The sequence below is a fragment of the Salvia hispanica genome, chromosome 3, assembly GCF_029641045.1.
Source record: "Salvia hispanica isolate PSC_SH4W2 chromosome 3, Shi_PSC_v1, whole genome shotgun sequence".
NCBI classification, from domain to species: Eukaryota; Viridiplantae; Streptophyta; class Magnoliopsida; order Lamiales; family Lamiaceae; genus Salvia; species Salvia hispanica.
This window is the reverse complement of record NC_142694.1, coordinates 57134705-57151533: the sequence shown is the minus strand read 5'-3', so window position 1 is coordinate 57151533 and position 16829 is coordinate 57134705. Positions and strand designations below refer to the sequence as shown.

At 37.4% G+C, this 16829-nt stretch overlaps 3 protein-coding genes across 4 annotated transcripts; 1 reads left to right on the top strand and 2 right to left on the bottom strand.

Moving 5' to 3' along the window:
• Positions 1-1687: 1687 nt before the first annotated feature.
• LOC125213891 (protein EARLY RESPONSIVE TO DEHYDRATION 15-like) lies at positions 1688-3531 on the top strand. Its single transcript, XM_048114677.2, has 3 exons — positions 1688-1845; positions 2456-2819; positions 3140-3531. The coding sequence occupies exons 2-3, from the start codon at positions 2480-2482 to the stop codon at positions 3286-3288; spliced, it is 489 nt and encodes a 162-aa protein (XP_047970634.1). The 5' UTR covers positions 1688-1845; positions 2456-2479; the 3' UTR covers positions 3289-3531.
• Positions 3532-3784: 253 nt separating this feature from the next.
• LOC125213890 (zinc finger CCCH domain-containing protein 39-like) lies at positions 3785-5400 on the bottom strand. Of its 2 annotated transcripts, none has more exons than XM_048114675.2 (3): positions 5223-5400; positions 4280-5010; positions 3785-4166 (listed from the first exon to the last, which is right to left on the bottom strand). In XM_048114675.2, exons 2-3 carry the CDS (start codon positions 4944-4946, stop codon positions 3940-3942), a joined length of 894 nt encoding a protein of 297 aa, XP_047970632.1. In that variant the 5' UTR covers positions 4947-5010; positions 5223-5400; the 3' UTR covers positions 3785-3939. The 2 variants fall into 2 exon arrangements, with proteins under 2 accessions (XP_047970632.1, XP_047970633.1); XM_048114676.2 differs by having other exon boundaries at positions 4280-4947.
• Positions 5401-10701: 5301 nt separating this feature from the next.
• Positions 10702-14316, bottom strand: LOC125211811 (uncharacterized). Its single transcript, XM_048111747.2, has 11 exons — positions 13916-14316; positions 13437-13524; positions 12447-12538; positions 12240-12358; positions 12005-12120; positions 11805-11932; positions 11643-11729; positions 11394-11454; positions 11267-11307; positions 11064-11184; positions 10702-10986 (listed from the first exon to the last, which is right to left on the bottom strand). Exons 1-11 carry the CDS (start codon positions 14263-14265, stop codon positions 10927-10929), a joined length of 1263 nt encoding a protein of 420 aa, XP_047967704.1. The 5' UTR covers positions 14266-14316; the 3' UTR covers positions 10702-10926.
• Between the last annotated feature and the right edge of the window lie 2513 nt (positions 14317-16829).

Here is a 16829-nt window from a genome sequence, read left to right as displayed (position 1 = left end):
ATCAATCTTTAATGATATTTTTGATATAACCGTCCACACAAAGCATGTGCCAAACGCGGATTTGGAGGTTTTAACCCGGTCCCACCATCACTCATCTCTGCCGTTGGATTCTCCCGCAACACGACAATATTATGTGACGTGGGACCAGCTCCTGCTCCTATGCCTATAATTCCAATCGTCTATCCACTTTTCGTCACCGCCCCTAAATGCAGCAGCATATAGTATCTTCGTCGAAAAAATAGAGATAGAAATATTTTTATTTAAATTTTATTTTTATTTTTAATGGAATAAATTAAAAAGAAAAATATTTTATTTTTAACGGGATTGAAAGATTACTTTTTTTTGGAGATCTAGCTTATTAATCCTAACGAGTTTTAAAAATTATATTAAATTATAGGAAATAAGGATAAAGTACTTTTTCCATTCTCTTAATTAAGGCAAAACTTTTCAACCTGTAGTTTAGAAAATGATAAAAAAGGAAAGAGAATAAAATAGAAAAGTGAATAATGTAGAAAGAATAAATAAGAAAGAGCAAAGTAAGATGAGAAAAGTATTACATAAGTAACGACTCAACTATGAGGGAGCTTTCCAAAATGAAGAAATGACTCAATTATAAGGGAACGAATGAAATAAGAAAATTAAAGAGAGAGTAAAGTATATGAGGAAATAAGGTACTCCCTCCGTCCCAAGATAAGTGACCTACTTCTTTTGGGCACGGGATTTAAGGAATGGTATTTAAATAGGTTAAAGTGGAGAGAGTAAAGTATGAGAGAGAGAAAAGTAGAGGAGAGAAGAGAGAATAAAGTCGGTGGAGAATAAAATAAGAGAGATGATTTTTTTGCTAAAAATGAAAATAAGTCACTTATAGTGGGACACCCTAAAAAGGAATACGAGTCACTTATCTTGAGACGGATGGAGTATAAGTGATTGAATGTATTATTTTTTTTAAAAAAAGTATACAAAATACGACTTAATTTAGTTGGAACGAAAAGTGTATTTGCTACCTTTTTATTTTCATTTAATTTATACATATAATCACTTTTTTTATACTTCAATTAAAATAACATACACAACCCCATAAGGTCCACTCCCTTAATATAGTGTACATTTATCTATATTGTTCATTCTCTAGGCCAAGTAGTCGGAGAAAATGAAATCACTCTCTCGATTCCTTATTAATTGTCCATTTTTGCTATATTTTTGTCCGTTTCTCATTAATTATCCATTTTCATTTTTATCATAATGGTAAGTAATATCACATTCTACTAACTTATTCCACTGATATTTTATTATAAAACTAATAAATAAAAGTGAGACTCATATTCCACTAACTCTTTAATCCACTTTCATTTACTTTTCTTAAAATCCGTGCCGGAATCAAAGTGGACAATTAATGGCGGATGGAAGGATTATTACTAGTGTTTCGAGTAGTAGAACTTAATAAAATTAGTTTTTTTGGCATATTTGGCCGAATTTATTTTACTCTATTTCGAAAAAGATTCGGCATATATTTTTAATTAATTTATTTATTTAAATACACTTTTAATTAATTAATTTATTTAAATACACTTTTAATTAATTAATTTATTTAAATACACTTTAAATTTGAATTAAAAGCGAATGCCGTGGTGCGTATGTCGATTGAAGGGTCAATCAGTGGTCAGGTTTGGCCTAACCCAAACCTAAGGCTTGTCATCCAAGCCGCTAGGCTCGGCATGTGTCTTCTTCCTCTCTTCGCCAATATTTATATCTCCAGTCTTCTCTTCTATCGTAGCAACTAGCAAGCCATAGCTCATCACGTGTAAGCCGAAAATTCGACGATTGTTTAGGATTTTTTCTCTGAAGGTACTGTTTATGGACTCAATTTTATTCAATTTTTTCGGTTTTTACTTTTTATCAGCTTTTACTACTTGGATTTAAGGTTCGCGTTTTTAAGCCCTTGACTGAGTAGATCTGGTTATCAGATGCTCGATCAATGATTTTTTTTAAAAAAAATTGTGAGCTATTTTCTCGGCTGGTATCGATTTGATGTAAATGCTCGTAGAATCATTGTTTTCCTATTGAAATTTAAATTTTTAGCGGCACGGTTTCAGATCATTGATTTCGATGTGGATAAAGTTTGAAAGGAAATTTATGTCAGTGAAATATCATTAGAAGAAATGCAGATGATGTTGCTTTGATTTAATCTCAAATTAGTTTCCAAAATTTTGCTGTTTCTGATATTTCTTATATTATCTGCTGGAGATTGGTGCGATTGTTTATGGATATGAGTTTGATTTTGCGATATTGAAATATTGAAACATACGATCTTCACAAAATACAAATTTAATTTCACATTTAAAGCAATTCACAATCGGTTCTTAAAGTGAGTGTTTGCTTTCTTCCTACGATTTCATTGTCTTCATTAAATCATGATAACAATATTCTTAAGTTTTCATATCTATTTGAATCTCAGGCGATTTTGATCTAGGAACTATATATGGCTCTTGTATCCGGAAGGAGGTCTTCGCTGAACCCGAACGCCCCGCTGTTCATCCCGGCTGCAGTGCAGCAAGTGGAGGACTTCTCGCCCGAGTGGTGGAACCTCGTCACCACCGCCACCTGGTTCAAGGATTACTGGCTGAGCCAGCACCAGGGGGAGGACATCTTCGTCGAGGAGACCGATGGGAACGATGTTGTTGGATTGTTGCCCGATAACTTTGACCTTGGTATCGACGAGGATATCCTAAACATGGAAGCACAGTTTGAGGAATTTCTCCACTCTGCCGAGGGCCAAGACTTCCATGGCAGCAAGGCTGCCATAGGAATCACTGATAATGGTATATATAATTCTTGATTGACACTCAGTTTACTATGATTCTTGATTGTGGATGTCTTATCTTGATTTGCACAAATCTTTTTCGTACTTGTTGGCATGTCACTATCACATTAGCTTTTGATCACGATTTTAAAAGGAGAAAAGCATCCATCACATTATATTTAGATGCATGCCCATCACCTAATCTTGACATAATGTTTTATGCCACTCCCATTTGAGGACTTTGTAAGCTTCACTTTACTTGATGGGCTTTGCTGAGGTGTTTGCTCCTGCATTCTTTTGATGTCGGAATGAGTAATTGTTGGTGATGTTTGTGATCAGGTTTTAGCAAGAATGCGACTCTGGTGAAGACTCTAAGCATGCCGAAGGAGAGGGGCTACATATTACCGCGGGAGGCGATGAAGTGGGAGAAGCCTGCGAAGATTGTGAGCCCAAAGTGCAGCCCTCGATTCATCCAGCAGCCTCGTTGAGATCCAAGGTTGGATTAGGTTGTTAGCTCTCAACAAAGCACCAGTGTATGTCTTTTGTGTAGCTTTTTTTAATTTCTGTATAGAGCAAGGTTTGGCTCTCCTTGTACTTATAGCCTTGTTCATATCCCTTGTTTTAGCTTTTGACTGTAATGAAAATTTAAACACAAAAAGAAGAAACTGATATTGTAAAAGCTCTACTTGTATTGAAGAAAAAAAAATTCCAAAAATTGTCATCTTCCAATATGTTCGAGTTTTGGTCAATCGCTACTAATCTCGATATATACTCCCCTTCATTAAATAATGTTCCATTTTGCTATTTTGGTGCTAGTATATATAAAGCGAGGTCCTATTCTATTAAATGGAATCCGTCCGCGAATAGAAGTACTGATTTATAATTACTATAAATGGTAACAAAGCCTCACATTCCTCTAACTTATTGCGGACGGAGGGAGTACTATATACTCCTATACTACATAAATGAAGAAGTACATAAGAATTTAGTAATGAATTGGGAACGAATTCCATTCCTTTATATTACTTGAATGTTACATTACAATTGAAGATGAATCGAATAAAGCAAAGAATCACTAACAAAATCTGTGGAGGGTTGAATTATCCCTTGTATTTATCATATGCCATGATTTTACTTTACTAATTCATAACCTCCGGCGAGAGATGCGGCGGCGTGAGATTGTCTAGCCAATCGCCATAAATGCGATTAATCTTCTTCGTTAGCTTCCACTTCGATATCCTCTTCTCTTCCACCGGAGCAACAGCCACCGCTGCACAGGGTGCTGGAAGTGGAGCCACGGAAGCTACTTTTCTCGCTGCATTTGTTGTAGCTTCTCCCTCATCAATCAAACCAGAACACCTCAAATCTATTTAAACATAAGATATACTAACATAGTTAAGAGTAAACCAACAAACAAAATCAAAACTTGAATCCCAAAATCAAAAAGATTAGAAGAAAACATTCCAAAACAGTTTATACCTGAGCTACCATGAGCAAAATGGCATCTTTCACCATAGTTACACTGCCCCATCTCCCATCTACTACAAATCCTCATCTTCCACCCGGCCGCCTGGTCAGCCTCACCCGCGCTCCCCATCACACCAATGCTGATAGCCAAGCTCTCCCTCTGCCCCGGCATCTCAACCTTGAGCTTCTTAGGCGGCCGTTCGTGCAAGAAATTGCATTTATCCCCATAAGGACACTCCTCCCCATTGTAGTACTTCTTGCATATCTTCATCCTATGTATCAACCTCTGATCATCGCCGCCCCTCTCCTTCTCCCTGATGATCTCCTGCCAATTCGGGGGCGGCTCGCGCAGATCCTCAGGGCCGTGCGCAAACGTGCATTGATCCCCGTTCCTGCAAGTCCCCTCCGTGAATTTCGCACAAATTCGAGTCTTGTAGAAAATGTGGCTCGTCCCCTTGTTGATGGGAGCGTTTGTTTGGTTCATTCTTTGATTCATTGGCTGGAAAGGGGGGAAATTTGGGGGATTTTCCGAAGCTCTTGGCCTTTTAGACTGATTGAATTGGGGAATTTGTTGTTGCTCGGAGCCGGTCCAGAACGGCGGCCAGTATGCGGCGGCGTTGCCGGAATATGGCGGTGATGCGAATGGATTCAGGGGTTGTGTGGGATCTGGAAAACTCATCCTGCTTATTTCCGGTGATCAAGATTGAATTTTTATTCAATCTCAAACAAATCAAATCCAAATTCTAATTGGAAACAAAACGAATGGAAAGTTAAAACTAACAACAGAAGAAAATGGAGAGATTATTGACATGCAGATTATGATAATTCAATTGGAAATAATCGATTGAATCGGAAAAAGAAATCCGATCACAGAAACTATACATAGGTAATCAAAAATCGAAACTTTTAGTTTGATTTTCAAATTGAATATGAAGCGGAAGAATAAATAACGAACCTTGATCCAATGAATGCCCCAAATTCGAACAAACTTTGATTTGAGAAAATAATATTTACAAAGCAAAATGAGTGATTATATATACAAATAAGAAAATAGAAGGGCGCCGCCACAAAACCTAAATCAATGAGGAAAATTAGATGAATATTAGTAGGAGAAGGAATCCCAAAACCCTAAGACAGCTAAAACCCCAAAACAGTTTCCTAGCAATAACCTTAATTACAAGGGGATTATTAAATTAAAACTGGGATAATAGTGGGCCCTTGAGACAAAATCCTAACTGCCAATTTTGATAAGAAAATTTATGATGTTTCTACGTGCCTTTATTTGATAGATTTGATTATCCAAATACAATTTCATACTAGTATTAAATTGTAGATATAATATTGGCCATTTTGTCAATAAAATCAAAGCATTATTACAAATCACGTCGATTTAGGGCACTAATGCGAAACCAAAAACTAAATTGCATATCATGGTCGCGCCACGAAGTTTTGGCGGTTTATTCATCGTCAATTATCCATTCCAGGTTGATGCTTAAGCATGCATCGATGCCTGCTCACTAACCTCTACACTCGCCATTTTTGGATCTGCAATGATTCATGCCCTAATACGAGTTTTATGTTGACTTTGATTTGATCATCGTCGATAGCAGGGTTAGAAGGGTATTGTTGATCCTCTCATATGAACAAAATTAGAGTTTCGTATTGTATCTACTCCTAATCCCTATTGTAAAGAAATTAGACTAAATTAGGATATTAGACTTTAATTAATTAATGTAGATAAAAAGATACAAACCCATGAGCCCAAAGCCAATGGTGTAGTTAATACATATTTCTATTGTAAAGAAATATGGATGAAGTTCAAACAAAGATTTCATTAAGTTGAAACAAAGATTTCCTAACTTTATTTGACTGAATTGCGTACCAAGGAATCGTTCGTGCATGGGATTAACGTTGCATGTGAATACCGAAAGCAGTGAATACCATGCAGGATTTGACTAATTGTGGAAAACAAGCTATGCAACAAAATAATCCCCTAACCGTTGTGCTTAAATGCTCAACATGCAATATATGTTATGAATCTAGATCTGTTTCATGTATGTTTTCTGTTGCATATGATTAAATGACTACATGAATATCTAGCAAAAGTGTGAGTCCAAGTCTCATGCCATGGCGCTTCTCCAGGGACGAATATAATACGGGCCAATCGGCCAAGTCACTGCTCTAGTAGGGGCTTGGTTGTTGCCGGATCCAATACCCACCCCTGCCTTGACCGCCCCCTGCATTGCATCTGCATTGTGAGAAAGAAAGCGATGGAAATATACTAAAATAAAAAAGATCGACATTTTTATTTGAATTGAGTAGTAATTACCCATTCCATCTAATTAGGAGTCTCATTTTTTTGCATGTTCGTTAATAAAAGTTTCAATTTACTTTGACGGCAAATAAATGGTAAGTATATCTCACATTTCACTAACCCTTTCCACCCTTTTCACTTACATTAAGTTATAAAACTAATACTCATCTCGTCCCATAAAAGTAAAGACATTTGTGATGACACGAGTTTTAATGCATAATTGGTAAAGTAAGATAAAAATAAAAATAAAAAGTAATTAAAATATTGTCAATAGAAAATTAGCTTCACCTTATTAGAACGAAAGTTACCAAAAATAGAAAAAGGTTATTTTATAGAACAGACCAAAATAAAAAAAAGCTCCACACTTTTATAAGACAAAGGAATAGTACTATATTTTATACAGTATATTTGTAGAATTCACGCCAAATTCAAATGACATTTATATTCGTGGATCATCCACGGTGGATGGTGGAGGGAAGGAGCATATGTTATTTAATTATTGGGCTTCGCCACTAATTAAAACTCAAATGCCCAGTCATGAAATAAATGTCAGCTCATTATTAGTTTTAGACCACCGTCTTTTATTGGAATGGAAAATATCTCATTCCCAGTTTTGTAATGAATTGGAATCATGCATTATATCATGGAAAATAACATACCAAAAAATTAAGAAATGTTGTTTAACTGTCAACATCAAAATGCTTCAAAAGTCCAAACAATAATAGCATTAATATGAGAATATTATTCGACCATTTCAAGATGGTGGTCGGTTAAAAATAGTTACTCATTTAACATTCCGTAAAAAGTTGTGAAGACATTATATATAAAATTAAATATTTTAATATTAATATTACTATTTTAAATTTCGGAGTCAACAAATTTAAAATCCTGGTTCCACCATGCGCTTCTCATAACTCATAAGTTCTTACATCCGTTCTTTAGTAGTTTTGTCAGAAGTCGAACGAGGTCTACATTCCAGTAACTCATTTCCCATTTTTCTTATTAAAGTCAAAGAATTTATTAAAATCTGTATTTAATCAAAATAAGACTATAAATGGCGGAAGGAAAGATTAGTAGTTAATACCTAGATATAGATATGTATCTATACATTTCTAGGTATTTGGTATCATAGTTACACTACCCTACAAGCCCTTTCTCTAAAGCCCATCTCGGTCTGACAGATTCAACGTCAAAATGAGTTGATATGTATCTCTTCAAATTCTTCGCATAGCAATATGCCTCTATTCATGAATCCAAAATATAAAATTTATCTCCTTCATACCTCTTCTTCCAATGCTCTTTCAATTCTTTCTCTCTTTCAATCAGAATATACTTTTCTTCCAGCGCTCTTCAAGCAAATCACAAACATTTGCAAATATTTCATCCGGTGAATGTTTATTAATGGTCAGATCTGCCTAGCGTGACATGTGTTAATTGGTTTGAGGATTAGCACAATAATTTCAGAAATATTTCTAGCGTGACATGAATTATCAGATCCCATATTTTCATGAATTTTCAGCAAGAATTTCTATTTTTTTTTATTAACACATATCTCCAATAATAGCTCCATATGCACTCATTTTAGGCTTCGAACCTTTTGACACCATCTCAATTTTCAACTCTGGTGCTTCCTCGACAAATTTTTCTCTAGAAAGAGAACAAATTAACTCATTGTATACTTATGCATTCGGCACATAACCATTTTGAGACATCTGGTCCAACAGAGACTTTGCTGCAAATGGTCTGATGTCATTACATAAAGCAAGTATCAAATAACAATATATGTATATATTGGTCTCATTAATTCCTTATGCGTTGTAATTGTTCATTGTATGTTTCTTTATTCCAACAATCGAGCTTTATTTATTCCCCAATTATGTAGTATTTATTTTGTTTATCATGGTAATTTTATTGTGAGTAACAAGAGTATTATAGAGGGAAGAAGGAGAATTTTTTTTACCTTTCAAAGAACAGTGCACAAGAACGAGCCTCCGTGAATATTACCGAGGGAAAAATGAGACAAAATTGGATGTTCTCCTTTTTTTCCCTCACGTAGAGTATATATAGGAAATAAACAGATTGATTTAGGTTTGGAGCGATAGACGTGAGAATAAGGAGGGAAAAAAGAGAGCGAAATCTTTTTGTTTCCTACGTCATATATGAATTTAGAAGATTTGATTAGGTCAATGCCAAAGGACAATATAGGAAATAAATGAATTTATTTAGGTCAAATTTGTCATTGAATATTTATTTCTGATTTCAAAACTTCCCTATCAAACAAAATGAGTTTATTAGAAAAAAATTAACTAGGGTATCGAACATGTGTTATTAAAATCATCTTTCCTAACTTGTTCTAAATCTTGGTCACTAACTAACCTAGGTATGTCCCACATCACTTATCATTCGAGTTAAGAGTGAACTACAAAACTAGTACCCAGAAATGGGGTTTGCACATCTTTAGTACCCAATATTTACAAAATCACATTTTCAGTCAAAAAGTTACATAAATCCCAAATTCAGTCCCGATATTTACTATTCTACCCTTTAGCCCTTGAGGGGTATATTTGTCCATTTACTTCGATTTGAAAACCAAACTTGTGATTTTTGAATGTTTATGTACTTTTTTAGTAATTTGTTAAGGACCAAAACCTTTGTGGTATTATTAAATTTTTATATATTATCCCAGAACAAATTATTTAAATCTTTTTAGTGATATTTAAAATTTAATTATTTAATCTTTGTAGTATTATTTAAATTATTGCATTACACTCGAAAAATTATTATGCATTTGTAGTATTATTTAGAAAATATTAAATGGTTATCTTTAAGCATTCATTTTTAGTGCTTGCTGGCAACAATAATTTACCATTTGTTAGATACCGTTCTTTCTACGTGAATCAAGTTGTAATTTGTTTTGACTTAAATTAATTGAATTATAGTTTATTTTATTTAAATGACTTTATTTAAATTATTGTTGAAATCAAGCATTAAACAAAAAATGAATGCTTTAAAAATAAACCATTCATATATTTTAAATAATACTACAAATACATATTAATATCCCGATTGTAATGCAATAATTTAAATAATACTACAAAGATTTAAATAATTTATTTTTAGATAACAATACAAAGATTTAAATAATTTATTTTCAGATAATATACAAAAATTTAATAACACCATAAAATTTTTTGGTCCTTAACAAATTACAAAGGAAATACATAAACATTCAAAAATCACAAGTTTGAGATTGGAACTAGATTTGAGATTTATGAAACTTTTTGACTGAAAATGTAATTTTGTAAATATTGGGTACTAAAAATGTGCAAACCCTATAAAATAGATACTAGTTTTATAGTTCACTCTATAATTAATAATCTCACATTAGAGTAAGGTTTTTTGCATTGCTTTAATAAACTTTATTATAGATAGGTTTCAATCTCCAACTTCCATTGTGATTTCAATATAGGACAAATAATTCTTTTATAGACAAGTTTTCAACTCCAATCCTCTTGTCATTTTAATGCGAGACAATTGGTTTATACTTAAAAAGGAAGTTTTTACTGCTTTATGTATATAAATTTGTTTGATTTCAACACAAAATCAAAACTTAATTTAGTGGTAAATGTGTCTTTAAAAGTCTTAGAGTGTCCACTATAGGGGAGCCGCGGCCGAGCCACGGGAGAGCCGCGAGCCGCGGCTCCCTATAGTGACTGGGGTGGGCAGCCGCGGCGGGGGGGGGGGGGGGGGGGTGGACGTGGGCGCGCCACGATCGTGGCCCGGCCGCGGCTCTTGGGCGGGAGCCGTGGCCCTCCTATTGTATTGGCCACGAGCCGCAGCTCTCCATATTTTTTGATTTTTTTTTTTTAAATTCTATAAGTATACACATTTTTTTACCTCATTCCTACACAAATTCTATAAATATACCCATTTTTAATTAAAATATACACAAAATGAAAAAAATAAATTATTTGGTGGCTTGGGCATGTCCACTATAGTGTAAAACATGGGCGTTGGTGGCCCGGCCACGATTTTATAGCTTGGCCACGTTTTGTGGCTTGGCTCGGCCATCTATAGTGGACACCCTTAAGGTCGTGGTTGGGCCTATGGATTACGTGTATAAGAAGAGAAAGGGGCACACTGACTAAGGAGAAAACCGTTAACGAAGCTGTTAGTACAATATCTCTGGCAAAAGCTGTTAGTACTTATACCTGTGTTAAGTACAAAACTTAGAAGCTAGATAAGCCTGCTCTGCAACTCTGTTTCCAGGGGATAAGCCTAAAAACAAGCCTTGACGTATGGGGATTGCCGAGGACGAAAAATCAGGGCGACGTGGTGGAGCATATCACTTGTACCAGCCGGTGAGGAGCCACCGAAGAAAGAAGCAAAATCCACAGCATATAGCCTGCATCAAGAATATCATCAACCGAGTTACCTGGAAAACCACTAGGAAACATATAGGATAACTAAGCGGTTGAATACCTGGAAAATTAAGAGCAGAATACAGAGGGACTTCTCTGATCTCCGCCCAAACTGCCGCAGAAATAAGTTGACAAGAGTTCCATCGTTGGTCCCTGTTAGTAGCCCAGTTTGGGGGTCGAACCTGGGAATGATGAAATAAATCAGAAATATACATGGAAGCTACTCAGAACTTTAAGCAACGAGACAAGCAACAGGAAACCTACTTCGGAAGTCGATGTCGTGGGCAAGGTATGATGCCAGCTAGCTGAGAGGGAGAGGAAAAAATGCATAGATCAATACATGTTCTTGTGTTTCATGTGAGAAGAGTAGAGAGAGAGAGAGAGAGAGCACCTGAGGAAGCGAAAGCAGAAAGTTCAAGACTTGTGGAGCGAAGAATATCAGCAGTGTTTCGCTGAAATTATCCAAATCAAAAGGAAATCTTAGTTCATTCACATCCTTATTGAATACACACAAACACATACTATCTGATGAACAGCTAAATGAACTGCAGTTGATTAAATTTCAAAATGAACAAACTTGTCGTACACACAACTTATAAAATCAAGCAATGATGTAAGGGTATAAGAGTCAGTGACACACCTAAAATGGCCTAAAATGCCGACAACAGCCATAGTCATTCCAGCAAAGTAAGTGTAAGTGTCCCCTACGAAAACTGAAGAGGGATACCTATGAAAAAGATGGAGACAGGGTTAGCACCTGAAGATGTCCAATTCTATGTTCAAAGACTACAAGCACCAGTACCAGTTAAAAGAAAGTAATGCTAAAGAAGTTGCAAGCAAGGGTTGCACAAGGTAAATGGAGAAAACATGTGCTTGCTTGTGTTCCAGATCAGTAGCTACCCCAATTTGCATGATGTTATGTATCAAGATCTGCAAAAGAAATATGTTAGATTCAATATGAGCACTTAAATTGGAATAATGAAGACAATTTTTTTGTCTTACAGCACAAGCAATAACGACTGTCTGTCCAACTTCGAGGCCATTAATACCCGCATGAATGTTAATTGAATTCGTGCAGAACACAGCCAACAACCCCATGTAGAGCTTATAAATCCACCCTAATAGCAATAAAGAAATGTTAGAGAGAAGGGAGCATGTGATACAGAATAGGCACGGCATCAATCAAGTCATGGAGTTGTTTATATAATCAAATGGTGAAAATCATGTAATATATCACCTAAATCTAAAATGTCCATTCCGACATATGGAACAAGTGGCTTTGGTATGATAATAGTTGTATGCCCAGCATAAGCCATCAACAATGGTAGAGCAGCGATAGATGGTAACACCAGTTTCCTGTCTTCAAAAGTACACGATAGGGGATAAGAATCTGCAGTATGGATCATTTTATAAATATAGCAGGAGAGACTTATAGAAAACTCACACTCTCCAAGGTACATCCAGGACGTCATCCACAAAACCAAGCAGAGTGATGAAGCAGATTGATGCTAGTGCAGCATTGTATTCGACTAGCCACTTAAAGAAAAAAGGAAACTGTCACTCTCACCAAAATTGGTGTATAAAACTCAGATAAAACAATGTGGAGAATGAAATGGGAAAGGGAATATTCAATTTATAGGAAAATGTAGACTGAAGAATAAAAAAATGTAAGATGCCATGAACTTTCATATTTTCACCACACATTACGTTGTGAAATGTCAAAGTTGAGTTGTAATTTATTGCTTGCTGGAGGATCTGCTTAAGTTATTTGTTTAGTTCAGACTTCATACTGCTTTTCTTATATAAATCCGACTCAACTCCAGACAGACTATTTTCGAACCAAAAAATGCATCTACCAAACAGGATCTGGCACTCATTCTGCATGTGTCTGTCAAGCATAAGCATCAAAATCTATGTGGTACTTTTCACTAACCATGTACAAGCATTCCTATGCCATAAGGACTATAATGTTTTATAAACCTCCATATTATAAATTTATCCCTGTTATTCAAACTAGATGATGTGTGGTTAAATCTAGATACAACTGCCTATAGTAGCTTCGACTACTTGATTAATATAATTTCACCCTGTACTCATTCTAATCATGTCTATTGACTATATTCTCCCTTGTCCCAGGTCATGCATTACTGCTATGGTGCTACCAGCATCAGGGTCACAATAATAGGGATTTCTGGAAGTTCTACTATCTCATCTCTGCAAAGGATTATTGTCACTTCGCACAGAATTTTCTTCACTTCCATTCTAAGTTCTGATAGCATATTAAATGTATACTGAACATTCAAAGGACTAAATCAGACTACAGAGACGACAGAACTTGTATATGGCGCCTAATTAACATTACTGGGAAATTAGATTGTTTATATGCTTTACATTAAGGTATTGGTATAAGAGTAGAAATGCAATAAAAACTTACATTAGAATCTGCGGTGAGGTTGAAATATTGAAACAAGATAGCGACGGCTAGGAAAACTATAGCAACAACTATGCCCAACGATTCAGGCCTGCATCACATTAAAAACAAGTAATTTGATCACCAAAATCTATAACAAGTAAAACAAGAGAATCCAACATACAGTAGTACATAAGGCAATTCCAAACCTTTTCAAAATCTGCGGAGTAATATCTCAGTACATAGCAATTAGTCACTCGTCCAAATCAAATTCATGAAACAATTGGGAATAATCCATATTTCTATAGCACGAATGTAATAGATATGCAGAGAATCTAATCTGAATTGGGAAATTAGCGCATAATTTAGGGAAAATAAACAACAAAAGCTGCTCTAAACATCACATTTCAGCTCGAACATTGACTAAACCCTGAAATCGCAATCCATAAGTGAAATTCACAGCATTTTAGGGAGAATTATGATTTAAAGCAAATAAAACTTACACTTTAATGGATCCATCAGGGGTGCCCTTCTTGTTAATATCATACCCAAACAAATTCCTCCTCAGCACATACTTGGAGGCCACGGGGATCATTTTAACCGTGATTAGGAAGCCTATGCCGCTGACGAAAGCACTGATCAGGATCGATCGTTTAATCTCATAATCGATCCTGTAGTGTGTGAAAATCAAGTAAAAATAGGGAATCGAGAATATGAGAAAGAATTTGAGGATTGTGGCCAATTTTGCCGGTCGAATTGGGGGTTCCGCCGCCGGTGTCTCGGACTTAGGCTTCTCCGGGGCGGGCTCCGTAGTTTTTACTGTTGTTGATGTAGCTCGCTTCCTAGCTGCCATTGCTACGCCGGCTCTCACACTCTCTCTCTCTCTTCCCCTCTCTCTCTAGATATTTATATATGTGTATATCGACACGTATATCTCAGCGAGTAACGTTTATACACGTAGGATTTGTTTGTCATAAATGGCCCCACTGGAGATGAGGTGGCATCTCACGCAATAAGGTGTTGTACCATAGCTCAAATTTTGAACTTAACATGGAGGGAGAAAAACAGACTAGTAGTAATCAGACTCAATTAAAACATCAAATCAAGTGTTATTAAACTAAATGAACTTTCAACATTTTTGGATTCCCTGAATTTTTATTTTTAGATGTAAATTTTGTTAAAGGTTAGAGCACTCCCAATGGAGGTGGCGAATTCTCGGCGATAAATCGCCGATTATCGCCGAATTATCGCCGGCCATTGTGGCGAAGTCGGCGATAATTCGGCGATAATGTTACCGTTGCTTCGCCGAGTGGCGATTTATCGCCGGATTATCGCCGAGCGATCGCCGGCCACTGTGGGCGACGCTCGGCGATAATCGGCGATTTTTAAAATTTTTTTTTTTTTTTTTGGCCGAACGGCTATTTTATCCCACCCCTATAAATATTTCATCCTCTTCCTCCATTCATCACCCACAAACTTCATTCACACAAATTTTCAATCTTTTTTCTCTCCATCTTTATTAAATGAGTTCTGATTCATCGTCTCGTGCTCAGTCCGACGAGGAAATATCACATTCTTCTTCCGAAGAAGAGGTACCTCCCGCTCCCACCGGATGGGATGTAGCGGGTTTCGCCAACAACCCAATCAACAACTATATCTCCCGCTGCATACAAAGCGAGATCGCTCGAATGCAGCAGCCACCCCCCCAACGGCCAATCCGCCGGCGGCGCCGATACATCCCTCGCAACCACACTGGTGCGCACGATCGGCTGTTCGCCGATTATTTCGCGGAGGAACCACGTTATCCGGCAGATGTATTTCGTCGCCGGTTCAGAATGCGCCGCTCCCTCTTCCTGCGCATTGTTAATGCGTTGTCCGCGCGTTACCCCGAGTTCCGGCTCCAGCGAGACGCAGCAGGGAAGCCCGGACTATCGCCCCTACAGAAATGCACTGTTGCCATCCGGCAGTTGGCATATGGAGGGTCCGCCGACATGTTCGATGAGTATCTGCAATGCGGCGAGACGACTGGCAACGAGTGCCTGAAGAATTTCTGTCAGGGCGTGCGAGAGATATTTGGGGAGCACTACCTTCGCTCGCCGGACGCAGCTGACTGCCAGTTCCTACTGGATTGGCACTGGAGGACCCACGGCTTTCCGGGGATGCTCGGCAGCATCGACTGTATGCACTGGCAGTGGAAGAACTGCCCAACCGCGTGGCGAGGCCAGTTTACTACCGGCTACAAAGGTACGCATCCCACCATCATTCTTGAAGCCGTTGCCGACCAACGGCTTTGGATTTGGCATGCTTATTTTGGTATAGCCGGGTCGAACAACGACCTAAATGTTCTCAATTCCTCGCCCCTTTTCAACGAGCGGATCAACGGATTAGGCCCCTCCATCGAATTCACGGCCAATGGCAATGTGCATAACATGGGGTACTACCTGGCTGACGGCATCTATCCGCAATGGCCCGTGTTTCTGAAGACGATCAGATGCCCACTCGGAGATAGAAGAAGGTATTTTGCCCGAGCGCAAGAGTCTGCGCGCAAGGATGTGGAGAGGGCATTTGGGGTGCTCCAATCGCGATTTGCACTGGTAAAGGGTCCGACGCGCTTTTTCTACCAGGGGGATATTGCCGATATCATGTATGCGTGCATCATCATGCATAACATGATCATCGAAGATGAACACGAAGGCGTCCTCGACGTCACCAACGACCCAAGTGTTGCATCATCGAGTCACGGTGTCTCAACCGAGTCCGCCCGCCAGGGTGTACCGCACAACGAACATGAACGGTTCCAGGCGTTCATGGACATACACCAGAAGGAGGCCCATCAAGCACTACAACACGATATCATCGAAGAATTGTGGGCAAATAGAAACCGCGCCCACCGCCCTTGAATTTTTTTTTCTTTGAATTTTTTTTTTGATTTTTTATTTCCATTCGTGTACTTTTTTTTTTTTTAATTTTCTTCGTTGTAATGTGTACCCGTGTTTAATACAACGAACTTTATTACTATTTATTTGATTTATCTTTATAAATTAAATAAGCTAGCTTTATTATATATAAAAATAAAACAATTAAATTAGTGATGATGTAAAAATGAAATGTTGAGTTAGGGAGAAATAAGGGAGAAATAAGGGAGAAACCATTGTAGGGGTTGGCTAAAAACTGGGGATAAAATGTGATGCTGATGTGGCGCTGATGTGGCAGGAGTTAGGGAGAAATAAGGGAGAAATAAGGGAACTCCATTGGGAGTGCTCTTAGTGAGCGTCATTCGCATTAGTTAACTTGTCAATTCTTAGAAAGAAAACTTTTTCGCAACTTATATATGCTTTAAGAGCACTCCCAATGCACTCGGCGTTAAATCCGGCGTTTTATCGCCGAAAATTCGCCGGCAATGGGGAGGAATCGGCG

Coding starts and splice junctions, on each gene's coding strand:
- LOC125213890 (XM_048114675.2), bottom strand. CDS start 4,946: ATGAGTTTTCCAGATCCCACACAACCCCTGAATCCATTCGCATCACCG. Junction 4,167..4,279: donor TTTTGCTCATGGTAGCTCAG/GTATAAACTGTT, acceptor ATGTTTAAATAG/ATTTGAGGTGTTCTGGTTTG.
- LOC125213891 (XM_048114677.2), top strand. CDS start 2,480: ATGGCTCTTGTATCCGGAAGGAGGTCTTCGCTGAACCCGAACGCCCCG. Junction 2,820..3,139: donor CATAGGAATCACTGATAATG/GTATATATAATT, acceptor GTTTGTGATCAG/GTTTTAGCAAGAATGCGACT.
- LOC125211811 (XM_048111747.2), bottom strand. CDS start 14,265: ATGGCAGCTAGGAAGCGAGCTACATCAACAACAGTAAAAACTACGGAG. Junction 12,121..12,239: donor AATGGACATTTTAGATTTAG/GTGATATATTAC, acceptor TATTGCTATTAG/GGTGGATTTATAAGCTCTAC. Junction 11,185..11,266: donor CCACGACATCGACTTCCGAA/GTAGGTTTCCTG, acceptor CATCATTCCCAG/GTTCGACCCCCAAACTGGGC.